At 55.4% G+C, this 26601-nt stretch overlaps 5 protein-coding genes across 5 annotated transcripts; 2 read left to right on the top strand and 3 right to left on the bottom strand.

The window, feature by feature from the left end:
* Positions 1 to 16: 16 nt before the first annotated feature.
* On the bottom strand, positions 17 to 1591 carry EsH8_VII_000684 (threonine--tRNA ligase MST1; the record flags this gene model as incomplete). Its single annotated transcript, XM_083270817.1, has 1 exon — positions 17 to 1591. The coding sequence occupies one exon, from the start codon at positions 1589 to 1591 to the stop codon at positions 17 to 19; it is 1575 nt and encodes a 524-aa protein (XP_083128374.1).
* Positions 1592 to 2369: 778 nt separating this feature from the next.
* EsH8_VII_000683 (aldehyde dehydrogenase domain-containing protein) lies at positions 2370 to 3875 on the bottom strand (the record flags this gene model as incomplete). Its single annotated transcript, XM_083270816.1, has 2 exons — positions 2370 to 3348; positions 3400 to 3875. 2 exons carry the CDS (start codon positions 3873 to 3875, stop codon positions 2370 to 2372), a joined length of 1455 nt encoding a protein of 484 aa, XP_083128373.1.
* Positions 3876 to 5053: 1178 nt separating this feature from the next.
* EsH8_VII_000682 (uncharacterized protein) lies at positions 5054 to 5352 on the bottom strand (the record flags this gene model as incomplete). Its single annotated transcript, XM_083270815.1, has 2 exons — positions 5054 to 5139; positions 5199 to 5352. The coding sequence occupies 2 exons, from the start codon at positions 5350 to 5352 to the stop codon at positions 5054 to 5056; spliced, it is 240 nt and encodes a 79-aa protein (XP_083128372.1).
* A 1087-nt stretch (positions 5353 to 6439) lies between these two features.
* EsH8_VII_000681 (uncharacterized protein) lies at positions 6440 to 8818 on the top strand (the record flags this gene model as incomplete). The annotated part of the gene is made up of 3 exons (XM_083270814.1): positions 6440 to 6670; positions 6738 to 8406; positions 8541 to 8818. 3 exons carry the CDS (start codon positions 6440 to 6442, stop codon positions 8816 to 8818), a joined length of 2178 nt encoding a protein of 725 aa, XP_083128371.1.
* Positions 8819 to 19011: 10193 nt separating this feature from the next.
* On the top strand, positions 19012 to 20811 carry EsH8_VII_000680 (uncharacterized protein; the record flags this gene model as incomplete). Its single annotated transcript, XM_083270813.1, has 3 exons — positions 19012 to 19146; positions 19208 to 20209; positions 20263 to 20811. The coding sequence occupies 3 exons, from the start codon at positions 19012 to 19014 to the stop codon at positions 20809 to 20811; spliced, it is 1686 nt and encodes a 561-aa protein (XP_083128370.1).
* Positions 20812 to 26601: the final 5790 nt, after the last annotated feature.

The raw sequence follows: 26601 nt of genomic DNA, 5'->3' as shown, positions 1-26601 counted from the left end.
ATACACGGGGCGGCATCTATTGATACGTCGCCACCATTTCCGCCATCTTTTCTCGCAAATCCACTGGCGTCATATCGTCCCGTGCGTTTCCCTTCTTGCCCCCAGCCTCCTTGCCGGACGACCGCTCGCTGACATCGACGGTCACGGTCCCGTTCTGGACGTTCTGCTTCCCCACCACGGCGATGACGCCGTACTGCTTCTCCCTGGCCTCGGCCAGTTTCTTCGCCAGCGGCCGTGGGCTGGCGTCGATGTCGACTGCGAAGCCCGTTGGATTCGGTTGCCTCGCGTTGTTCGGGTCCCGCACACGATCGTGGCCCGTGAGGACGTCTTTGATCTCGGACGCCCACTGGACTACGGGTTCCGTGTCGTTGAGTGTCAGGATGGCACACTGGCGCGGGTTGAGCCAGAAGGGCCATTTGCCCTTGTACTCCTCGATCAGCAGCGCCATCAGGCGTTCGACCGATCCCAGGATGGCCCGGTGAACCAACACCGGCGTCACGGGCCCGTAGTTTTCCAGCTCTGCCGCGTCGACCTCTTCCAAGGGCACGCCTTGCGCCTCCAACTTGGGCGCCGGTGCCTGGTATTCAAGGTTGAATCTCTGAGGAAGCTGGAAGTCGAGCTGGATCGTGCCGGCCTGATGGGACTTTCCGTGAGAGTCATGGAGCATCACATCAATCTTTGGCCCGTAAAAAGCGCCGTCCCCTTCCTTGATGGTGTACTTCAGCCCAGCCTGCTCCAACGCACCCCGCAGCTGCGACTCCGCCCGCTCCCATTCGGCATCGGTCCCGATGTAGTGGTCCGCCGGCCGCGTGGACAGCGCGAAGTCGAAGTAGTCCAGCCCCAGCGCGCCGTACACAGTCTTCATGAAGCCGAGCGTTTTAAACACCTCCTCCCGGATCTGGACCGGCCGGCAAAATATGTGGCCGTCGTCCTGGTGGAAGCGGCGCACGCGCGTCAAGCCGCTCAGGGCGCCTGAGATCTCGTTGCGGTGGAGCGGGCTGAAGTCGGCGTAGCGGACGGGAAGGTCGCGGTAGCTCCGGTTCTTGGAGGCGAAGATGAGGCAGTGGCCCGGGCAGTTCATGGGCTTGAGCCCGTAGTCGTCGTCCTCGCCTTCGGCCAGCCGGGCCTCGCCGCTGCCCTCGCCCTCGTGGGGAGGGTCCCTGTCGCCGCAGCAACTAGCGTTCTTCTCGGGCGCGCGGGCGCGGCTGGTAACGGTGTACATGTCGTCGGCATAGTTTTGCAGGTGGCCCGACACCTCCCACAGAGACTTCTTGTAGATGTTTGGCGTGATGACCTCGTCGAAGCCGTAGTGGACGTACTGCCTGCGCAGAAAGTCCACCAAGCGGTTGAAAACCCGCGTGCCGTTCGGGAGGAATATCGGCGACCCGGGGCTGTAGACGGATGTGGTGAAGAGCTCCTGCTGGATGCCCAGCTTTCGGTGGTCGGGGAGGTCATCTTCGGCGGCGGCCGGTGCGGCAGCGGGTTTCTTGTCGGAGTACCATCTTCGCGGGAGGCATTGAGGTCTCAGCGATGGGCTTCGGAGGCTCGGTAGGACGCGGAAGGCTGGTCGAACAGCCCGTGCGGGAAGCATGGCGCAGAATGTCGCCGACTCGGAGTCATGTCATTGACAAGGAGATCTGGAGCGTGAACTCGAATTTGTGGTGCAAGGATCTTGAGAGCTCCCTTTCAGAAAGAGCTTAGCGCCAAATATGCCGATGACCTTACAGGGTGTGCACGGATCCACGTATCTCGAGTCTACCATCAATCCTATCAGTTCAGAGCCCTTCAACTCTCACGAACCCCACTACCGGGCATAATCGAGTGGTAACGCTCTGGGGCGAAGAGACATATGTGATCGCACAATCTCAAGCATGCATAATCAACACGAGACTGGTGTTATGTTGCCAATGGTCGAATAGCAGGGCATTTGGGAGATTGAGCAGAGTGAAGAGGGGTTAGTTGCGATGCTTCTTTCAAGGCCTAGGAGTCCCCCAGCAGGTTGAACTGTCTCCAGCTAACTCTATTGAAACAATAACAACAACCAGAAAGGAAAACTTTGGACACATTCTTTCTATTTTGCTTTCGAAGAAGGCCAGTAAACCGCATCGCGTCAGAAGCAAGCTTCACATTCAGGCTTCAGTCTAACCCGCAGCAACAGGTATTCCATCAAGCCCTCTCTTTGGCGCCAGATGTTCGCACTCAGTTGTTCACCTAGAGAGACCACATGAAGCGCTTTCGTGCTGTACCAGAGGACCAAGAAAGACCTGGGCTGAACTACGTCATAATGCGCAATTGCCCTGATTTTTGGCAGGTGATTAAGTCTTGTTGAAACATAGTAGGCCAGGCATAACGCTATCTATCAAAAGACCTCAGTTCCGGTAAGTAATAGTCTTCGTCCTCACCCATTCCTCCAATCCTGTGGAGCCGAACCTGCCAAAGCCGCTAGACTTGACGCCGCCGTGAGGCAGTCCGCTCTCATCGTGAACAGTCATGTTGTTTATGTGGACGGCCCCCGATTCGATCTCTTTAGCGAACCGAAGACCTGTGCGCAAATTCTCTGTGAATACAGCAGACGTCAGTCCGTATTCTGTGTCATTGGCGAGCTCCAGAGCCTCCTCCTCAGTCTCAATCTCGAAGAGGGAAACAGAAGGCCCGAAGGTCTCAGTCTTGTAAATATCCATCTCGGTGCTGATGTTCTTGATAACGATCGGCCGCATCCTTGTGCTGGACGATTCCTCGGCATCAATGTTGCCGGCGACGACCGCGGCTCCTTTTTCCAGAGCATCCTTGAGTATTTTCTTGTTCTTGCTAACTGCAACCGAGTTGATGAGAACGGGCGCGTCGGATTTTGTCGGGAAAATCTTTTCAATCGAAGCCGCCAGCTTGGTCTGGAATTGCTCGCTAACTTTCTTGTGGACAATTATCCGCTCTGTGCTCATGCAGATTTGTCCTCCATGAAGGAAAGCACCGACCGCGCATTGGTCCGCGGCCAGGTCGAGGTCGGCATCTTCCCAGACAATAGCCGGGGCCTTGCCTCCAAGTTCAAGCAATACAGGCTTTAGGTGCTCTCCCGCCTGCTTGGCGATGATACGTCCGACGTTGGTGCTGCCAGTAAAGTTGACCTTCTTAATTTCCGGGTGGGCAATCAGTGCAGTTGTGATGGAGGCGGCGTTTTTAGGTTCGTGAACAATCATGTTCAAGACACCTTTGGGCAACCCAGCTTCATGGAAACATGCCACAAGCTCGTAAAGTGTCCGCGGGGAAAACTCCGAGGCCTTAAAGACGGCGGTATTGCCAGCCGCGATCGGGAATGCTATTGACCTTGCCCCCAAGATGTACGGCGCGTTCCTGCCTATGAGTTAGCTCTGGCGTCAACGACTTTCACTCTCTGTTACTAACCAGGGCGCAATAGCTAGCACAACTCCGTAGGGCTCACGCAAGACCAAGGCACTGACATCAGGATCCGCCGTTGCTGGGGCCGAACCCTCAAGCGTAAGGAGGCGCCCGGCGACATCCTTGACGCAACCGATGCCCAGGCCCAGGATAAATTCAGACCAGCCTGCAGCACCGCCGGTTTCCTCAGACATGATGTTTACTAGCTCTTCCTTCCGGCTCTCCATAATGGCAGCGGCCTTCAGGAAAATATCTCGGCGCTGAATTGGCGTCGTCTTCCGCCAACTCTTGAAGGCTTTGGCTGCCGCGTCAACTGCCGCCAGGGCATCCTTCTCAGTGGCGCTTGCGCATTTGTAAAGGACTTTCCCAGTCCCAGGCGACACGACATCGAATGTGTGCTCAGGAACCACTTTCTCCCCGTCAATGAGGAACGGCACAGTAAAGCCGGCTTCCGATAAGGAGCCGTTGGTTTGAGTCAACATGGCGGAACAAGTCAGATAAGTAGAGTGGGAAGTGCTCGACAAGGGGGTATATGGGGCAGATCAAGAGCGTGATTGCAAAGAAGAGGCTGGTGTAACGAGAGATTCCCAACAGATGTTGGCTTCGGGTGTATTCTTATAGTCCTGTAACAAGGCAGCCACGGGCCAAGGTAGCCACTGGTGAACGTGGAGCACTTGCTAACTCCAGAACCTTGCCCTTTCGAAATGCCGAAGGTCAACGCTACGCTCTTTAGTGCACGGGACCCCGCACTCGGAAAGTGGGTGTGGCCAAAAACTATAGGACTACCCACTGCGATAGTCACTGATCTCCATTCCTTCATGGTCGTTTTCTTCTTGCAATTGATAATTGCTTTGAAATCTGGATTGATAGGTGGCCGGCTTTACACGTCTTACCCAAGAAGAGTGTGATCCGGGTTGGTTCCGGACAGCAACCGGGGGATGGGTACCTCAATTGTCCTAGTCGGGTAACACCGACGCCCGAAGCCCGGCAGCCGGTGCCGTGCTGACAGGTAGGCCATCCGTTGCCCTTCAGGTCCAATGGGTTGGCGACGTCTGTGCAGTCGCAGACCTTGTTGACTCACAACTAGTGATGAATATTCTCCTTCGTCCATTCATTGGCAGGAGGCGACTTTCGAGCGAGGTGAAGGATGCAGTGGGACTCGTGTGCGATCCTGAACTGACCATGCGAAATATATGCCGTGATCCGATCCCGAGGATTCAGCCTAGTGTCAATCCCTGACGCTGCCCTCAATTGAATGCACCAGAACTCATGGCAAAGCAAAGCAACAGTTTAGAGTAATCCCGAAGGTGCCGTATGATACCCCGGGTTTCTACCTTAGCCTCCAGAGTGGGCGACATTGAGCCGCGGGGTCGACCCCTGGTTGCTGAGATGCCGATCTAGGCAACCGGAGGTTGCACGCGTGCCCTTTCCTGATTGCACTGTCTCTTGCAATATGCATTGGGCTTGGCAACTGGCGGGCAGTTCCAGTGCGTGCAAACTCCACACCCCTAGCGATGACTCGTGACGGTTGCCACTGTATAAAGCGCCCAAAGAATCCCCATCCAGTCCATGTTAGATAGCGGCGATGCTAGCAGACACTAGCCTTGCGCTGCTGAATGGCACCCTTCAAAGGACGTACGCTTCGTTTGTTCTGATGGCTTCAGGACTTGCCGCGCCATTTGTTGAAAATAGAGGGGTCAACAAATGGCTGAGGCACCGCCGATGAGTCCACTTCAAGCAGTTCAACTGCAAGAATCGTTAGCTGCGACGACCCTATGCCCCCTTGGAGAGACATGAAATCTCACCAGGCCTCGGACGCGATCCTGGCATAACGAATTGGACGTCACGGACCCCCTTTGGGCTTTCGGTATATGAACCGTTGCCCTGATACAGAGGCGGCAAAGCAAGCAAGACCTTTGCCGGCGGCCTGGTTGCGCCCTTCCCCTGTGGTCCAGGCATGACTGAGTCGGCAAAGCTGGCAGAGCGAAGTAGAAGGATACGAAGTTTGCCGATTGAAGATGACAGGACTGCTCGGGCGGAAACACCAAGACTTCTATGTTTCCAGACGCCGCGATTCAGATGCCCTGGGCAGATATCGAGATATAATACTTGGGCGTTCGCCTGATCTGATTGTCGGCAGGTCGCGGCCTGACACAGACTGGTGAGGATCCCAAGTTGTGATTAGTCACAGGCCCCACGCCTTTCAACCACCTGCCAGCCACTCACGCTGGCGCTCACCCGCCTGCGTTCGCAATTTTGACCTACAATTTCCACTTTTGGTTTTTGGGTTGTCATCAATGGAGCGCTTGCGCTTGGCAAGACTACCAGAGGCGGCGGAGACGTGGAACTGTTCCCCAGCTGCAAGGCAGGACATGGTGGGTAAAAGAAGGGGACGAGAACGATATCGGACCAACATCTCTCACTGTCAGTTCCGATATCTCTCGTCCAAATTGCCATGTCCTCAAAGAATGCCGGGGTTTGGCCCGCGTGTCTGTGCACTATCTGACAGCGGCCACGATTCGGCTGCGCAAATGGGCTGGGCGAAGAGTCAGGTCGGTAACCTCATGCACCTTCCCCCGTTGGGCAGTTGGCATGTGTGAACGGCTTGCCAACCCCGCCCGCTGCAGAAGACGCAAGCGGGGAAACGCCAAGGGAGACAGCCAATGGGATGGCAGTCCCCAGCCATTCTTCCCCCCGTTCGTCCCCCAAAAAGACCCAACGGCCTGGCAGGCGCAGAGACAGAGGTCCCTTATCCACCGCAAATCTTGCCTCGCTCTTCAGGTCAAAATTGTAAACTTCCCCGCCCTCCGCATTCGGCCACACCAGCTCCCACCTCACATCAACATTTCCAACACGCACGTCGCGACACCGGACCGCCGCCCCAGTGAGTCTCGCTCACCTTCCAAGGGATCTCCGATTTCCGAGTTCTTCCTGCGAGCTCCGTTCGCTCCTCACGCCACGCCCGGCCCGGGAGGGGTCCCCCGATCCCGCCTGTGCTGTGTCTTGTCGTGTGTCTCACCGCGACTGACCGTCCGCCGTGCCCTGCATGGACGGTCCGGCCATCATATCTGCCGGCGGGGCTACGCCTGTCTCGCCCACCAGTCCCGTGAGCGCCCGCTATGCACCCAACGGACCTCCTAAGAGGAAGCACAGCAGTATGGCCCTCGACAGCAGCCCGGGCAGCAATGCCGGTCACGACGACGAGAATGGCGAGCCAGACTCGAAGAAACGTCAGCCCGGCGTGAAGCGCGCTTGCAACGAGTGTCGACAACAAAAGGTGAGTCACCTCGTGTTCCACAACATTGGTACGAGTCTCCGGGCTAACAAACGCCTAATTGGAACAGTTGCGATGCGATGTTGTCCAAGATCCCTTCCAGAGCTGTTCCCGGTGCAATCGCCTCAAGCTTGACTGCAAAATTGAGTCAAATTTTAAGCGCATCGGCAAGCGCTCGAAGCATGCCGAAATGGAGAAGGAAATCGACAGGTTGCGTCGCAATATTGTACGCGCCCAGAACCAGGGTTACACCGTCGAAGACGACGACCAGGACCTCCAGTCACCGGTTGCAACGAGCGTGTATACACACACCCGGAATCCCTCCCTCATGGGCTCTGACGAGGCTGTCTCCTCGCTGCTGCACCTCAAGAGGGGCGGGTCGTACAGCTTGCCACGCTACACGCATGAGCTGGAAAACGTGCGCCTGACCGAGGAGTCGGTGAATCAGCTCTTCCACGAATTCTTCGCATACTATCATCCTTTCCTCCCATTCCTCAGCCCCCAACAGAGCCCAGATCAGTATTTCCAACAACACCCCTTGCTCTTCTGGTCCATCATCTCGGTCGCTGCTCGTCGGTATAGCGCCGATCCGACGCTGTTGACATCGATATCCGGGCCCCTGACAAGGTTGCTTTGGTCAACTATAGGAGACGTTCCCAGCAGCTACTTCGTCGTCAAGGCCCTGTGCCTGCTGTGCACATGGCCTTTACCAACAAGCACGACGAGTGCTGATCCTACGCATATTCTTTGCGGCGTCATGATGAAAGTTGCGACGGGCATTGGCCTTCACAGGCCGAACCATAGCCAAGACTTCTCTAGGGTATCAGTTGATCTCAACAAAGAGCAACTGAATGACCGTGTAACAACGTGGGCGGTCTGCAATGTAGTTGCTCAAACCATAGGTACTGGCTACGGCCAGCCGGCCTCCACACTTTACGACTGGACTTTGGCTGTTCGTCGAGGCGAGGATGGGCCTTTCCGATTGACTCCTGAGATGGAGGCCAGGCTTCAGATCGAGCGTTTTTGCGACAAAGTGTCCAAAGAGATGTACAGCAACGCCAGTGACCCTAGAGGGGTAGCCGGAGATGAGCACCGAGCCATGTTGATGAGAGTGTACCGGAAGGACTTCAACGAACTCCAGGCGTCAATTCTCTCCCAGCATTTGGGGCCCATCGTCAACCTCCATCTGCGAGCCGCGGCACTTCACCTGCGGCTGGCCGGCTTCTTTGACTCGAGTACAACGCCTGGCTACATCGACGATCTGATGGGCCTGTGGAGGGCGACCACAAGCTTTCTGGATAACATTCTCGAGGTTGACAAGGTCACGTCACCTGGTCAGAACTCCCCAGGACAAATCCTGCTCTACGCAACGAATTACATCCAACAGATGTTGATCGCGGCAGGGTTTGCTCTGCTCAAGCTCATGCGGTCGTTCTTTGCAAAGACGATCGACTTCGACCGCGGCCGCAACCTCTTCCATCAGACAATCAATGCCATCCGCGCGACAAGTGTTGTGAACAACGATCTTCAGTGGCGGCTAGCCGAGCTGATGGTGCAAATGTGGAATGGAGCTCGGCTCGACAATAGCCAGGCATCCTTCGACAATGACGACTCCCCGCTACACATTGACGACACGTTGCAGCTCAAGGTGCGGTGTCGCCACAGCATGAGCCTCGTGTTCGACTCCGTCTGGCGATGGAGGGAAGAGTATCAAGCCCAAGGTAGAGGCTCGATTGACGGTAATTACGCACTCCCACCCCTCCCTGTCCCGTGCCCTAGCCATTGCATCCACGTCTCTCTTCGGTGTGACTGTGATGACTGACTTACGTGCCATCACAAATAGCCATGAAACAACCTACTAATCCAGACTCAGCGAACGAGTCCTCCGCGTCATCGACCCATCTCGACAGCACGCTCATGCCGGCAACCCAGGGACTGCAAGCGAACAGTCTCCTTGCCGCCAACGGAGCTCTGACCCCGGGCGCCTCGGGTGCCTCGGGCACACTCACCAGTCAAGCGCCGCCCAACAGCATGCTGAACGGCATGAGCTATGGCGAGACGAACTATGACTTTTTCGACCCGCAGCACTGGATGTTGGACGGTCTCTTGGACTTCAACTACAATTTCGTGCAGCCCCTCGAAGGTGCATAGGAGTCGCCCTGGTGCATGGTAGGGCATATCAAAATGAATCTTCACAGACGGCAAGACGAGGAAAAGCGGCCTACTGGTTGGGGGCGAGTTTCAAAGCTGCAAACAGCTTGACTTGCAGCTTGCCTTCAAGGGGTGAGTGAACACCCCTCGGCAAACGTTGCGTTGGGCCCCGGTTGGGGTCCGGGGATGAGTGACAAGGTGTGCAGCTCTCGGCGATTCTTCAAGTCCTGAGGTGAGCGATGTCGTCTTTCGCGATCTTTTCTGTAACCCGAACATCTTTAGGCAAGAGGGCAAGTCTTCTATTGCGGTATACGTCTGCTGTTGCCATTGTGGTCTCCCAGAATGGAAACATTTCCCCTAACAAGCGGCTCTCGTTAGTACATTATATTCTGTCTGTTCTTATTCTGGTTTCTTTAACGGTCTGTTGTTGATGACGGCATAATCACGCGTTTTCGACAAATGATCTCCACGACATGATGAGTCGATGTCGGTTCACGGCTTCGTTTTGGGCGGTCATCTCGTACGTTTCATTTCCATTCATCATCGGGAGGCTCTTGTGTTTCTTGTTTCCGTTCTGGGATCCTCAAAGCATTGGCAACGGCGGGTGCAGGTTTCTTCGGGGGCACATATACTGTTCAAAGACACTGTAATTAGTTGTAGCATTGTCGAAATTCCACAGTGTTTTAATTCGGTGACGCTTTTTAGCCACATGCTCTACTACGTGTTGCGCCATTTTGGTCTATAGCACGACGATGACCGTGTCTGACGTTCATGGGCCAGGTGTGTACGAAAGCGCGAGGCCTCGTCTATTGGATGGTGGCATAGAGAAGGACAGCTGGCGAAACGGAAGATGTGAGGAGCTCACGACGGCGAATCACGACGGTTGGCGAAGCCCTCGCTCAGGAGTGTCAGAGGGAAGGGGCCTCGCTGCCATGGGCATTGGATCGTTTCTCGGGTCCAAATCGTGCGCTTGAGGGAAATTCTGACAATGGTTCGCCTCAAAAGACAGGCACCGGCAGGCGTGAACCAGCGGAGCTTTCACGTCATATGCCAGAGCGCAAGGCGGACTTTGTCCAGTTCAGGAGATTACCTGGGCAAGGGCCGACGATGGGGCCATGTGCGAGAGCACTCGAAGCCCTCGTCACTTGAAGGCAAGAGCCATCGTCAGTCGATGTTAGGGAAGCGGGTTGGCCATCAGCCCCCTCCCTTACTCCTACGGCTTTCACGTCGAGAGAAGTGGCGACGGATGGGGTCCTGGAGCAACCCCCCGTATTCCATTCCCATTTGCTGGAGAGCCGCGGGTCGTCTGTGTGATGGCCCAGCAGGCGGAGTGTGACAGTGGTAAGCCATTTCGGCATGTGATGTTATTCTCTTCAGCGGACGGGGCCATGACGGCTCGGTGCGCGACCGGATGGTGTGGGTTTCTCCAGGCCTCGAGACGGCGCTTGTATCTGTACGAGATTCAGAAGTATCTCGTCCCTGTACTCTTTTCTTGCGCTTGTTTCATCGTGTAGACACGGTTAGGGCCGTTGGTGGCGAGGTAATGTGCGGCTGCGAGGAGGGGCGCGGGGAGGGGGATTGGCCCATCTGTGTGTGCTCTTCACGGCCGAAGTGTACCTTTCCATCGCGTGTTGGACGGTTTCAGTTACAATTGGATGGGAGATATACTACAGTGTGGGCAGGAGAATGCGGGCTAGACGCACACCTTCGTCTACTTCCAGAAACACCTCCGGGATGGGGAAGGGAGGAAGGGAGGAGAAGGGGGAGGAATGGGCATGACAGCATAGAGCTGTCGATGTGATGATTCGATTCGTCCGTTCTCCATGTTGCCATGGCGAGGCTGTTCAAGGCTGAGGTCGAGATCGCGGCTGATTCGTCGCAGGGGCCGAACGAGCATGCCGAAGTAGGGTGAGGGTATCCCACAACGCAGGTCCGCTCATCACCGATGCGCAACGGTGATGATCTCAAAGATTTCATGTCCTGCGCCGCCGTTGCAGCGGGAGTGGCGGCCGGGAGCAACCTTGAATTGCGGGCTCTTGCTATTCTCGATTGCATGGGGCTGAGTGGACGCACAAACGACGTCGGAAAGAGGACCTGTTGGGGGGGGTGGTTGGTTATTTTTTTGGTTCGTTTCTTGCTTCTTGTTTCCTTTTTCTTCTTCGCACTCTCCTAGCGCGTTGTTGGGGACATACTCCAGAGAGCTCGTAGTTTCGGCCGTCTATTGTTGGTGAAGAGACGAAGGTGTTTGCGCATGGCGTGGTTGTGGGGGCCGTTGGTATTCGTTCCTGGCAGAGCTTCACAGCCTCATGCATGGGGGGGACGGTGCTCCGCCACTTGAATGCCTGCATCTCTTGGAGGACTTTTGGTTCGAAGGAAGCAAGACGAATGACGAAGGGAAGAGGCCTTTTGTGTGCCTTATTCGTGCAGATGGGCTGAAGAAGCCAAGCTTGGTGTTGAAACGACCGACCGACGGTTTGGGTATGCCAGAGTCGTTGACAGGGATTTTTTAATTTTTGTTTTGTTTTTTCCCCTTCTATTGCCAGAAGAGAGCGTATACCGCCTTAGGTCGAAGTCGGTTCCCGAACTGCGGCCGAAAGATTGGGGTATGGAAAGAGGCACAGCAGCAGCAACAGGACATTTGCTTGGTGAACGCTCCGAGTAGCGGGCCCAACGAGAGGGTGGAGGTCCCCACGAAAGCTGCTGTGGTCATCAAGAGATTTTTCGTCAATTACACGCAAAGGCTTCGAAATATTCTACTTGGAGAACGAGACCTTTTTTTGCCAACATTCGGGGCCACCGTGGAAGCGGGCGGAGGGGCTTTGCAAGCACTTGGCCGCCTTTTCGGGCCTCTGCTGTGGCTTCGTATGCCGAGGGCCAGTCAAATTAACGTGATTGGTAGGCTGTAAGATGGCAAGCCAAATCAAATAGAACGCCTTGCGAGGCATTATCTCCTCCATAAGCCATCATCGCCAAGAAAGTCGATTTGAACAATGCTGGAACATCCTCGTGCGGCGGGGATTATCCCCATGATGGCACTAGGTGTGGACCACGCTTAGAGATTGGTTCATCAACACTGCCCCGGCCGTTATTCAGAGTCAGGGATAATTTCTCCAGCAATTCGCTCGAGTTTCTTGTCCAGATTAGAGTGCCGATTATCCCAACAAAGGCGTAGTGAGAGTTCACACACCAACGGCGGCTTTGAAACGCACAAAGGATACCTTTACGGCCGTTGGCTAAGTTTTCTCGCCCACAGCTCGGGCAATGGCAGCATCTCGACGAAATGAGCAACGCTTGGGGGCTGAAATTGAATTGCCGAAGGATTTGGATTGCTTTCCCTCCCCTTCTCGCATGCCACCACGCAGGCGGGCGAGGCAACGGCGGTGGCTCCCTGCCCTTTCCCCCTCTCACACTTTGCAAATATCCTCTTAATATTGTCTCATTGGACATTGCGACGCAACCACAAAGCTTGGCTTTGGAGGTAGGGGGCATGAAGGAGTTCTTCCTCTCCCATGGGCCGTTTTGCCACTGTTCCAGATGCGACATGGAGAGAGAGAAAAAAAAACGTATTTACGGGCGCAACTGGCGAGGGGCCTAATGCCCGCCTAGACTAGGCCAGCCATGGCAGCTCTTTCGGTGGCCAGTATTTTCTCACCCCCCCTCCGTTGTTGGCAAGGAGTCGAAGAAATTTGATCCATGGAAAGTGCAGAATCTCGTCACGTCGCGGGCTCGATGTGCCGTCTATGATTCGTGGGTGTCAAGGATGGTAACGGCAACACTACGGGGACGACTAGCATCGCTGAAGATGGATGGCTTGTCTCGGAAAGGTGTTGCTCCAGTGGGCGGGGGTGGTGAGTCCATGGAAAGGAGGTGTCGTGTCCCGAAAAGTATATGGGTGCCTCAAAACTACTCGCCAGTGCGGGAGGGCTTGTCACCCCCCGATCCAGGAGAGGTGTGGTCGAAAGCGAAGGTGAAGCCGTCTAGCCGACGGCTATCACTACTGCAACTTCCTCCGGAAAGGGTAGCTTCGATTGCGTTCGTTGAGCAGGTTTTCAGTGAGGGGAAAGCTGCCACAGGCCCAGTATCGTGAATTGTCCCTCAGGATACATGCCACTGGGCCGGGATGAAGCCATCCCCTGCTCAGAGACTTGGGCGTGGAGCATGAGCCGCCCGCATGAGGCCAGGGAAAACACAGGAGGGGAGAAAGCTGCCTCGTACTGTATCTTCTTGTACCTCCGTGCTGTTCTACAGTCTATAGGTGCCTCAGGGATCACCATCCAGTGTCCATTCAGGGGGTGTTATACTTCATTGATTGCAGAGGGTGGTGGAGTCTCAGGGTCGCACGGGGCAGCGATGGAAAGCGTCATCGGACCATTTCCCACTGGGATCCTCAGACGGAGAGCTCACAGGGCTATGTGGAAAGATCGCCGCCAGTGCGGGCGTGCTTCGCTACCTTCGACAGAGTTGGCACTTGACCAGGGTCTACTTTTTGGCTTGGCTTCGCAAAGCAATGGTGGGATGCCGTCTCTGGGACATTGTGACAGCGGCTCCCGATCGTCTCCTTTGACGCGAATTTGACGCCGACAGTGGTTGGCCTGTACCTCCGCAGACAAAATCAGACGACGAGCTGCACCGCCAGGGTTTGGCGGAGGATGCGGCGCTATGGAGACTTGATTTGTAGCATGTCCAGTAGGACTTTTGCCGGAGGGCAGTTTGCGTGGTATTGACCCGACAGACTGGAAGCGCTCAATGTACGTGAAAATGCACAATGCAACAGCAGAAAGGAGTGTTCCAAGCGAAGTTGAGGCAGTGTTGGCTCGAGGTCGACCAAGGCGCGATGGCAGAGGCTCGTAACCGCGTCTGAAGACTGGTGACAGACGCGAGCAGCGGCGTGATGAGGTAGTGACGGCCAATGGGGGCGACAGAATATGCGACCCGGGCGCTAAAAGCGCAGAGTACCAGAGGGTTGAGGCTGCACTCGGTTCCCCATCAGGCTGTTTTCGGCCGGTTAGAGCTTTTTCTTGGGTCGGGTCGGCGGCCACCAAGCATAGACATGAACGGAGAGCCTCGGGCCTCGTGGGTCGGTCAAACTTGCGACCCAGCTGTCCTCTTGCTCCGCCCTCGTACTCATGCCGCATCTTGGTCCTCGTCACTTGGTCGCTTCAACAGCCGGTCGGCAGAATTGGACGGCTTAATGAGTAGTTGACAGGGGACTGCAAGGCTAAGGCGGCACAGAAAGGTAGCCATTGTGGCACAGACCCAAGGCTTAGAAGGCCTAGGTTCAGACCATAACTCAGCCCTCAGTTTCGGCAACTATCCATAGAACGGATCTGCAAGGTACCATCGGTTCAAAGGCCATGAGGCAGGGCCGGCACAAGAAGGCGGGACGGCATCATCTCCTCTTCCCCAAGGCAGCACGGCGTCAGCTGGGACTTAGCTTATCAGGGATGTGACATGGCCTGGTACCCGCATCTGGGACGATGAGATCGAAAAAAACGGCGGCCAGGAGCAACAAAGTTGGGGGGAGGGGGGACATTTCTGCAGCAGGCCGGGTGGTGTGAAAGAGTGCAAGAGGCGGAGACGGCGTGTGGACAGAATGTGTGGGTGGGCGTGAGATTCGCGGTTAAAACCTGGACAAACTGATGTTTCTGTTGGTATTGCTGTTGGTGATGATATTTGTTTGCTCGTTGGTAGTGGGAAAGCTGTGTCTAGTCGACAGCTGAGTGGTTGACTCCGCTTAAGCTTCCCTTTGGAAAGAACAGACGCGCGCTAACCCCGAAAGCTGGCACTGATCTCCAGCCAGTGAGGTGTGCGCCAGGAAGCGGGGGGGAGGGGGGGGTGTGTGTGTGTGAGAAGGAGGAACGACGTGTGTGTGGGAAGGAGGCGTGTGAGGTGTCTCGGCCTTAGGCTTTTATCAGGCCCCCTAGTCCTGACCAAGGGTTTCGAGGCGATCCAATGATGGCCTCGCATGAGCCCGCACTCCACCGGCTTTTTGCACTAATTTAGCGCGAACCAGACTGTCGGGACGCGCTAGTAGGGAATATCCCTGAGGGTCAGAGAGATGAGAACTGAGCGTATTGGCTCAGTGTCTGTCTGGCCCCCCTCACCTCCCTCTCTGCAGTCCAGTCGCGTTCTTCTCCTCTCGGTTCGTAGAGAACCGGGAACATTGTTCTCGTCTGCTCAATCAAAGAGTATGAGCGAGAGCCTCGGAGCTGCATGCTTCCTGGTCAATGTCAGCCCATTTCTCCCTTACTCTTTACCCTTTTGGAACGGGGTCCCAGGGGGCGCAACTCGGGCTGTGGGGGCGGCAGGCGTGGCATCAACCGTTTCTTCAGGATCTGTATCGGGCCCCCTCATTTTGGCTTCCAGTTCCATAATCCGGTGCCCGTTATACAGAGGGATTCACGCAAGAAAACGTCTGTGCTAGCCAGCCAGATTATGTAGCGACCCTCTCGTGGCGCAAAACGGATCTGAGATCGCGGCGGACAGCGGCACCACATGGGCCCTCCAGGCCGAACGGCTCCCGCCTCTCCTCTGCCTTCCCCTCATAATGAAGCGCTGGTAACAGGGAGCAGCATAGTGGGTGCCGCTGAGTCGAATAAGAGCAGCCCATCCTAGCCCGGAATGAATGGCATTGCCTGTTGGCCTTTGATCGACAGTGGCTTGATCGCCATGACGGGTGCCGTGGCCAAGTAATGGGAACAACGTGGGGACTCGATGTCATGGTAGGAGGCAAAACAATGTGTAAATTCTTTGTCCGGCCGGCCCAGTCTGGCGCTGCACAATCCCGTGTCTACTTTCTTCTTCCAAGGCAAAGACCTGCCATGAATGCTTCTCTAGATGTCAAGGTACTCTGTCCATCCATGACGAATTAGACGACGAATACCTAGTTGTCGGGTGACTCGATTTCGAAATTCAAGTCTGGAGTCTGGACAGTAACCAATCCAATCCAGTATCCACTCAAGGGACATGTCCCGGTCATGCCCACTGGGGAGGAAACTCGACCATACAGCACTCTACTCTTACTCGAGTGTTTCCCCAAAAACTCGTAGCCGCAACGCCCACACAACACAGCACATCTTTATGTAGACCCCACCACCCCTGGCTCCAAGATTTGCACCTGGTGCTGGGCACTGGCTGTTCTGTTCCGTGGGTCTTGGCGTCGGCCCAGGGCCCTGAGAGTTTGGCAAGGCAACACAGACTTCGGTACCCTACCTACAGTGCATGGCCTTCCAAGTTCCCGCTCGCTAGGTTGGTGCGATTCCAGTTGGCACTCTGATCGAAAAGTAAGAAACAGAGAAAGGCGTTTAAAACCGCAACCCAAGAGACGGCCACCCGAGACAACGGCACTGTGGGCGGTCAGAAAGATGCTTGGTCGCCGGAACACACAAGTCATGGAACCGCATAATATATGTGTACAGACAGATAAGGAATGGTTGACTCCAGAATGTACCGAATGAATGGACAAACAAGACACATAACTTACAAACCAAGGGCTGGGAACAAGACTGGAGCTGCACTGGAGACGGCCAAAGGTACGTACCGCAAGATGACCCGCCCCACAACGGGTTTCCACCCCGGTTCACCGACCCCGTTGAGCACTTGTAGAGAACCAATCCTAATGAAACTCGACCGTTTCTCTCTCTTCTGGCGGGCCCCCCCGACCTCCACGCTCACTTCCTCTTTTTCCACCCCCAATTTGAACCTGAACCTGAACCGGAGCGTCGACAAGGCAAGGGCGAGAAAGGCCATTCCTCCTACCCACCTTTCTGCTCTCGCACTTTGAGCCCCGTCTCCTCCCGTTGTGCCTCCCTCGCTCTCTTCTCTGCCTCGCCTCTGCTTCCTGGGCTCATGGCCTGTCTACCTTATTCCCATTGCCATTTCCACCTCCAGCTCTGGGGTCCTCGTCATCTCGAGGGCCCGTACACAGATAGTACTACGCATTGCATATGCGCAGTCAGTCGCCGGCGGACACTGGCCTCCCTCCCTCACATGCTGGCTGCCCTTACCATCCCGAACTCTCTACCTTTACTCTCCCCCGTGCTTCCCTCGCTTTACCTCTCCTCAAGGGGCCCAAGTGGAATCATTGCAGAGGATTCTGTCCCTAGCCTGACTCAATGAAGGAGTTTAATTCCTCTTTTCTCAATTTGCAGCGGGAACCGTGCCAGCGCTATCTCGGGACAGCCCCGTTAAAGACGATCCATGCTGCTCTTGGCACCATTGGGTCCGTCCTTACGTGCGTAACTACGTCCGTAATGTACGTGTGCACCTCCCATACAGGCAGCATTGATAGCCCCCAAACGTCACAGCACATAACGTCCGCTCCAGCGCAACTACTACCCAATGTGCATGTATGCCGCTACCCTCCCCGGATGCAGATATTCGGACAGCAGCACTTCTTCTGACGAAAGAATACCGCACATCGTCAGCACTTCACTTGGGACTCCTAGCCTATCTGTTATATGGGGCAATACCAAGCACAAGGGCACACGGGGGAAAGGCATGTTGTCCCCAGCTCGCCATCCACATGCCTGCCATAGCCAGCCCTCCTCGGCTCGGTTACTCGAGTGCTCCTCCAAGGCCAGGGCGTCGACGGGTCCCTCGCCTCTTCTCATTTGCAGTTGGACCCGGCCTACCCATTAACATTATCTATGGCGGGGGGGAAGATCATAGCAATACCTCGCAGAATTTATGTCCATTCCCTCCGAGGATTGCCCCGTCCCCAATCTCGACCCCTGCCGTGTCCTGCCCTACAAGAAGCTGTGTACGGGTGCACGGAACGATCCAGGGTTCAGAAGTCTTACGCCGCAGACGCGCCGCCGTTCAACGCCCATCCGTGCCCCTCTCTGCTTCACTTGCCCTCAACGGAGCCACTGCAATCAGGTGCCTCCCTTCTCAGTGGTCGCTTAATATATCCAAGACCCCATCTGCCTGCCGGCTCGCACCATTCACCTCAGTGTAAGCGAGCCTGGGTGCCCTGTATATCTTGTTTGCGAGACATAGCCGAGTAGAGGGGCGAGGAACAGCTGGTAGTCGTGGAGCAGCAGAATTGAGACGAGCAGGGAACGTGTGGTCCCGTCCCAGATCGACCAAGCCAGACAGCACCGGCCGCGGCCGCCGTACTAAAGATGGAGAGAGGGCACGCAAATACTCCAGCTCTGCAGTGCTAAGCTATGCAGTGCTGTGCTGTGCTGAGCCATGCTCATCAGTCGCTTCTTTCCCCACCCGTCCCACACGTGTGATCGATTTAGGCGCTGCGAGGCGGCCGCATAGCGAGCGAGCGAAAGTAGAGCAGAGGGAACGCGTGTCTGAGAGAAACCTCCAGCTACTGTAGGCGGTTTGGGGGGGATGAACCGGGCTGGGATGCATCTGCAACTGCAACTGCAACTGCAACTGTGTGGCCCTGCTGGCATTGGTAACCTCTCAGAGTCTTTAGCTGTTTCCCCTGCTCCTCTTTTCCCGTCCCATGGAGTGGTGGATACACGCCCCATGCCTTCCTCTCTCTCTCCTTCTCTGGCTCTATCTGCCTCCCGCACGCACACACCCCCAAAGCCTCCTCGGCCGTCCAAATCGACCCGCATCTGGCACTACCCGTACAAAACAGCCCCGGGCGGCTATCGCCTGCGAGGAACTACCCACACCCATGCCCCCGCATGCGACTCTCTCTTTCTTTCTCTCATGGCCCGTGTGCTGAATGAATACAACTGCTTCATGTACCTCGTGTACACTCTCCCCCGGTCGCCTCTCGAACCCTGGCATTGGTCCCGCTACTCTGTATCCTGGAGAGTGGCACTTGCTCTAGTCGTCTTGCCTGGCAGGCTCCCCATGCAAAAAAATACAAACCTCTGATCGGCACCATCGCTGTCCCCTTCCCTCGTCATTAATAGACCATGACCTCCCGTAGTCGCGAGGCTCTCTTCTCATCCATCCCACTTTATACAGGTCTCGGCCAGGAAAGGCTGACTCGAGTTATTACTTCTGATCCTTCATATTCAGCTCTTCTCCTCCTCAACTTCACATACAAGACAAGACAAGACCCATTTCCCACAACGCTACTACCCACGTAGATGCGCATACAACACCTCAAAGAGCAACATTGTCGCCGCCAAACACCTCTCCCAGACTCCTATCGCTAGACTCCCAAGTTCAAACCCCCGGCCTCAAGTGTTAGGAACTCGTTCACCACCCACTTGACCATGTCGGACCAAAGATTTGTCGACCAGAGATCTGTTCAACCAGACGGACTATCAGACCCCATGCCCAATAGGCGCCCTTCGGTTGCGCAACCTCCCACCACAGTCTACCCAGACCTCAAAAGCCCTCCATACTCTGTAAGTCAATGCAAATCGCACTCGGTGGCACCCCCTCGAGACGGTACCTAACAACTATTAGGTCACAACGTTTAGTCAACCGCAACTTAATGAACCGCACCTGTTGACCCCCATCTCTGGTGGCGGCTCGCCTTGCATCCAACAGACAGCCAGTCTTCCGTACCCCTCGACAGTGGCTCCCATCCATTCACAAGCAAGCCCATCCAGCCATTCAAGAATGTATTGGCACAACTCCGTAGACATGAGTGCGCCCCAGAGCCAGGTCGGCTCTCCAATGGCCATGAATCCGGCAACGGCAGAGAGTCATTTCGAAATGAACTACATCCAGGCGGAAACACAAATCAACGACGAGATCCCTGAACCTCCCGCGGTTCACTACTTCGGCAGCTACACAGTCTCCGCCCAACCAGAACCAGAACAAGGCTCTCTTTCTCCTCAGATGCCACCTTACTACATGCACCAAAACCCCCATGTTCTGAATTCGTACCCGTCGATGGTCGATATGCCCATATCTCAACTGCCAATGGAACAGCACAACACTCCTGCTTCCCACACACCCTATCACGCTCACCCACAACCAACCATGTATGAGACGGAAAACGACGTCATCCAGGTGAGAAGCGATTCCCTTAGGAGACGTCAGTACGGATACGCCCTGCCGAGCACACACTTTAGCCGTCCTGAGCCCAATCGTCAACAAAACAACCCTTTGAAGCCCAGCCGCAACCTTTCGCAAGGGCGGGTGCAGAGAGGGGCCCGCATGAGGAGGCGGCACAGCCAGTCCCTCAGTGCCTCTGACAATGAGCTTGTTGACATTGCTCAAGCTCGGCCCGAGAATATGCTCCCTGACGAGTTTATTATCAAGCCCGACTGCCCAGCGGAACACCGCTTCCTCTTCGAAAAGCATCGCGAGCTTGCAGCGGCGGGCCATAAGGGGAAGGGAATGTGGGAGCCCATCCAGAAAGAGTTCAACGAAAAGTTCAAGGTGGAGAGCGACATCCCTCGTCTCCAGATGTTGGTGACTAGGGGAAGATATCGATTCTTGGAATGGTCGCAAAAAGATGTAAGCCCTCTGTCCCCTAGAACAGCTTGAACAAACGGGCTAACTCGAAACAGCAAAGCATTCTTTACCAGTCCATGGCATTCTTCGAAGCGCAATACTGGAAGATGGTCCTCCGCAAATTCAAAGAGTTAGGTGGTGGTCAGACGACCGCGTGGGGCATGAAGGACATTGAGCACCGCGCGGTCGAGCTGGGGTTGGTAGAAGAGAGCTACGCGCCGCTGCCAAGCGACCCCAGCTTGAACACACGGAGGAAGAAGAAGCTCAGCAACAGACTCAGATCCGGCGCCTACGACAGCATTGAACTGCAGGAGGCGGCGAACAACGGGCCATTCGCGCATAACCCAGATCTGCGCGACCATGTCATGAACGATATCATCACCTACAGGGGTGAGCAGTCCGAAGACGACGAGGAGGCTGCTGTCCTTGACCAGTTTCATGAGACGCGCTTGAGGGATCGTCAAGTCGAAATCAAGTACGAGGACGAGGGGGATAAACTCGAAAAAGCCACCTCCAAGGCTAACAACAAGACGACCAAACCCAAGAAGCTCCCGGCGAAGGCCAAGGGCCGGGGACGGTCTGCACCAAAGTCCAGAGCGGCTTGAGATTACTTCCAGAAAGAGGGGGGGCAATGCAATTCAAACTACAACACGTGCCAAGCGCACAGCTATCGTGGTTGTCTTTTTTTCTTCTTTTCCCTCTTTCCATTGAGCAATTTTTTTCTAGGGTTGAGGTCTTGTTGTGGTTTTTGGAGCCAAAGAGCTCATATACGACGCATAGATTGTTCATTGCCATTTGCACAACATCTGTCCAGGAAGGATACCACTCATTTCATCGGGAAAGCCTAGTCTTTTTGGGGGGGGGGGAGGGGGGAGGGATGGGCGGCATTTGGCTATCTGCTGGGTCTGCATATCATCGTTCGCACACGCACCTACACTTCTCTGTACATATCATTTTGTGGCTTCCAAGAATTATTCAACACACAAGACATATCTTCACACACACACACACGCATCCCCTTATCATCAGGTTTGTTTGTCACATCTCCAAATGGCCGGCCTACCTGCCTAATTGACCCGTTAGAGACATCGCGGGGAAGGGAAAGCTCGCCATGCTGCCTGTCGAGAGAACCCACCACGCAGCGCGTAAAAAGACTCATAGTTGTCCAATTCAGGCAGAGGTTCCCAAGCTCTCGGGACCAAGGCAGCATTCTCGCAGTCGCCGACGCGCCGATGTAACTGCCCCACGCACACACAATAGTCTCATGACTCCAAGACGATCCAAGGGCAGCAAGCAAACGGCCCTCGTCCACTTTGCCCGCCCGTCCAGGTCCAGTCGTCGTCTTGTTCCGTCATATGTTGCCAAGACCGTGGTCCTCTTGCATCCTCTTCTACTGCTACATACCACAGGCGAAGATGAGCAGCACGCCTTCTTCGTTACGCAGGCCGCCCATGCCCTCTTCAACGGGCGCCCCGTCCGTGCCCACCCCGATGCCGAAGGGGGGGGAGGATTCAGAGGCCAGAAAGGCAGACAGAGTCTGCGGTTGTGGCTCAACGGTGGATACCGCCCAACCTCATACGACGCAAACACATCCACAGCCAGACCGTGTCTGCGGCCCTTCAAGCCCGGATGCGACCTGTTACTTTTCCGCAGTCCTGGCAGTCGAAGCAGTTACCCTTTTGAATCGAAACAGTGGGTATTGCAAGGGCAAGCAGGGCAGGGGGACATGGTAGGAAAAACCCCCCCATCATGGAAGGGGGGTAAGGAAGAGGAGGAGGGAGGAGCAGAGAGAGAGGAGAGAGCAAGCGGGCAAGAAGGGTACTGCATGGGTAGTATCTCCAGCGCGCGAACCTGACAGGGCAGGCAAGGCAAAAAAGAAAAAGGAAGGAAGGGCAGGACGGGGGGTGCCAGGCCGAAAGGTGAGAGGGCGCCGCCTGTCCTGTGTGTTTTCCCGGGGCATCCCCGTGCCCGCCCCCTCCGCCCCCCCCTGGCAGGACGATACCCTAAGGAACCTCAAGTGGGGTGAGAAGACAATAGTGGAGCACCAGGTCGACGGCCCCGCATAGCGGCTTCCGCGCACTGTGATTGTCCCGCCAAGACAGCTTCGGCTTCCCGGGGTTTGCCTCGCTGGCTCACGTGAAGTGGGAAGACTGTGAGGAAAATTCCGGGGCTTGACTGATGTGATGGAGATGAGATGGCAGATAGAGAGAGGCAAGCAAGGAGACACACACACAACCACATACACACCATACGTACCTTACACACTGACGCGAAATAAATGTACCTTTTGGGGCATATTCTTCGGAGTAATCACATACATAGTAGTGCCCTGGCAGTCGCCACCTCCGAGCGTCACGGAAATCTCCGTACGGAGAAGCTGACAGCTATCTCTCTCCCTCTCCCCTCATCTCTCTTGCTGCAGACCTTGAGAAATGACGAAACTCACTGACAACGACGCCGGAGTCAATCCATCCAAGTTTGTGCTACAGGGCTCATCGCGTTTCCTTGAGGCGCCGTCGACAGGATGTTGTGCGCTGTCCGTCGGACGGTTCTACCTCGTCTCGCTCGTTATAGCCGTTCTCGTCGAGTCGATCTTCTGAGTGCGCCAAGATGCGCTCACGCACCATATAGGATCTCAAATCCCCCAATCGCATTCTTGCCATCCGTCGTCTCTTCTTGTCGCAGGCTCGCTCCCTGACGAATACCTCCAGGGAATAACAGACGGATCGGAGCGAACTCCTCTTCCCCCTCCCCCCCTTGCCTTGGGGCCTTGACCGGTGTGTGATGGGTTGTGATTGCGGACCTGTGATTGATCCCAGGTTCCGGGAAGAGAGGACTCGGCCAGAGACCTTCATGGCTGGGGGGGTAACAAGGTGATGGATCCCTGCTCGTAAATCACACCTGGGCTGGTGCGAATCGGCCCTGCTGGTACGTGCGTATTCCGGCCCTTTCCAGGCTCGCAAGGACCAGATATTCCGCATTCTCCCCTTGTTCATGCCTGGTGGGGCCTCACAGCACCACCCCGTCCGGTCTGCAGAGACACTTCATCAACTGTCCCGGAAACTCGGTAAATTGTGGTGGACAGCGTGAAAAAGCTAGCACTCATTTTGTCAAGTGGTACGGCTTGGGGGTCTCTTTGGGGGAAGCCGCTGCTGCCTCCCCCCCGTCCCTCAACGGATCCCCGCGGAGCCGGTCTCGACGCTAGAGACCCAATTGATTTGCTCTCTCGTAATTGCGACTGCTCGGATGCCGTCCGTCGTTGCCCGCTATGCCGCTGCACTCAAGGCAAGGAGCTGCCGCCCAGAGATGGATGGAGACGCACGATTCCCCGCTCACCTGCCCGAGGGCGTTGATCAATTGGGGGTTGACTGGGCTGGGCGGCCACCCGTCGAAGCGATGTTGCGGTTTGCCGTACCTAGACAGGCTAACCTGGTCCAAATGCACCCGCAAATGTCGACCATTTTGCTTTCCCGCTGATCCCTCCAGGTCGTGGTCGCGGGTGGTTTGTTGCTTTACGCCATCGACCCTCTCGTCTTCGTCAGGTGCCATTCAGCTAAGCAGGGAAGCCAATGATCAATCAAACTCCTCGTCTATCCGGCCATACAATGCCAGGACCTCGTGGGTCGTGTTAGCGGAACACGCGAACCCCGGGACCTGTTCATTGTCAGCATCTAATTCGCTTTGCGCCTGTCCCAACCGCTGTTCTGGCCCCAACAACAACGAACGTGCGAAGCGCGAAGCGCGTGTGCCAGCCCGACAGGCGATCATGCCATCCATCACGCCCGCCATGCACTGTATCCGGAATGAGCTGCCAGATCATCGCTAAACGGGCGAAGAGGTGGCCGGTAATTCACTTATGCAGCGGCTAAGCCACCTCACAGCGAAGCAGCCAGTAGCATCGCTATCCAGTTCTTCGGGACGAATCACCTTTGCAGAATAGAGCCGCCTGCCGGGTCTAACCTTTCCCATGCAGCAGACTTGCAGTGCCAGTTGAGTCAACCAGTGCAGTGCAGAAGCACATCCCACCCTCTCTACTTTCCACCAGTGGGCATTCAGCAAATACGTACTTCCTCCGCAGTGCTTCCGCTGCAGCAGCTTCATTTCCTGCTTATTTGCAGGCATCGATCCAGAGCATCGGGTTAATAGTCGGTGAAGACAGGCATGTTCTTCTTCCAGGAAGGTCTCAGGGCCGTTGCTCTCCTGCCTCATTGGGACATCCAAAACAGCCCCGGTACCGAAAGAAATGGTTCGCCTTCTCGACGTCGACATGCCGCCTGATACCCTCCCGAGCAAGGGGGTCAGGACAGCATTGCGCCCGCACTCGAGGCTTCTGCCTCTTCGGCAACCACGGCACGCTCCGCCGCTGCGGTGAAAAGTCAGGCCGGTTTTCTGGAAGATTTGTAAAAGGAAGAAGAGTAGAACACCTGCGCCACAGACTAGAAAGAATGCTGGAAACTCCCACCCTAAGAAAAGGAAGATCCCCGCGACCTTCAGCTAGAGGGCTTAGCTTCTTGTCCAGCAGGGGGCGGGCAATGGCAAACATTTCATGCTGCATGTGCCTTCGAAGCTCCAGGTTTGGGAGGAGACTGTATGCGAGGGGCGAATCCCGGATTGCGGGCGTTGCAGTAGAGCGATGACAATACGTAGTTGACAGGGGCTTTCGCTACAAGTTCGGTGTTCAGGCAGCGTCGCTTCAATCGCGTATCAGAGCTGGCGCCAAGCCGCCAGTTCTTCGTTCACTGGCAACTGAGAGCATTGCCCTCACCAAAGAGGAGCCGTCCATACCAACAGTCTCGGCCGACGTTCTGAACCTTAGGGTAGTACCAGAGCTGCAAAACCCAGAATGCATTGCCTGAAACCCCTTACGAGTGGTCGGTTTGCGAGTGCTGAGCTCATGATTTGAGTCCCCAAAGCTGAAGCCATGGCCTTCAAAACGGGCCGCGTACTGCCAGTCCGTTTTGTCCACTTCTGGTTCAGCCACAAAACACCCGGGGGTGGTTTTCAGTTGCGACTTTGGTGGACCAGGTGCACGTCACAGCCGGGCGGTGGTTTTGCCGCAAAGAGAATCCTTCCGAAGTGAGTCGACATCGAGAACCATTTTCCCTTGAGGTTGCCTGAAACTGGGTAGGGAACGACTCTGATCGAAGTGGCTTCATGTTATGGGTATGAGAGCGGCGTGGACCGCTGCACTGCGACCGTGACAAGCATCGTGTCCAGGGGGTGAAGTCAGTGTACTTGCTGGCGATGTTCATCCAAGGCAGACAGCGGCGTCAATTTTCGAGGAACCACATCATCCACGGCCCTGACCATTTGCGCTTATGCGTCGCGCCTGTTGCTCGTGGCTGTAAGCGCTTCGAGGCATTGTGGCATCTGATGAAGTTGAATTGGAGGGGTTCGGCACTGTGGAGTTGACAGGAAGCTCCAGTTAGCGCCCGAACGCACTGGCCGCACCTTGTTCTCGATAAGATTGGCTGATAAGGAAGATAAGAGAGTAGCTGGAAACCTTCCGCGTCGAAAATGGTAGGGAGGTGAATCTTTACTTCCAACACAACTCAAGGGTGTTTCTCCTTTTTCCTCTTTTCTATGTTCTTTTGCAGTAGATTTGAGGGCGTCGAGAAATAGGTCTGTTTGTAAATTCAACTCGATGTTGTTGAATTAGCGGTCAGGTTGACGACTTTGAAACACACAAACACACCCCTCCTCAGATAACTTCCAGGTTAGGTCAAATTCAATCCAAACCAAAGCCCAAGATGGCTAATACCACCTCATTCAGCAATTCAGCATTCTCCCTCTTAACGTCGCCAATACTGAAATCTTCCGATGATAAATATCACGGCTGTCCCCTTTTGATGAATATGCTTGAGCTATTGTTGGCTCTTGTGTTGGTACAGCGCCGCTACGTGAACGGGAATCACATTGCTGCAGAAAAGAAGAAGGCAGGAACGTGGCAGCCCAAAATAGCCCGATATCTTCCGATTTTCTTTTGTTCTTTCTTGTATTCCAGAAGCACGTTACTAACTCAAACACGTTCGTCCGATCTACTCGAACATAAGAAGTTGAGGTGCAGTGTCGACACGCCTTGCTGAGTCAGCAGCTCCACCAATCGCAGAAAGATGACAGACATCGCATCCCACTTCGAATTTCCACGTCAATGAGGCACGAGACCTATCAAGGGAAGCCGAATTCCCCCCCCAAGCCAACACTCCTTTCTTCTTGTCTTGTAATCTTTCTCTGTGATACCCATGGTCTTTTCTTGAATCATCGTCTGCTTAATGACCCAATCCCTATGAAGAATCCCGTTTCCAGTCGCGCATAATCGAGGCATCTGCCGCTGGCAGCCCACTGATTGATGGGAACCCTGTCCAGCGCCCAGAGTTGAAGAAGATAGCTTCACC

Source organism: Colletotrichum jinshuiense, chromosome 7 (assembly GCF_051148585.1).
Source record: "Colletotrichum jinshuiense chromosome 7, complete sequence".
NCBI classification, from domain to species: Eukaryota; Fungi; Ascomycota; class Sordariomycetes; order Glomerellales; family Glomerellaceae; genus Colletotrichum; species Colletotrichum jinshuiense.
This window is presented reverse-complemented; position numbering and strand designations above follow the sequence as displayed.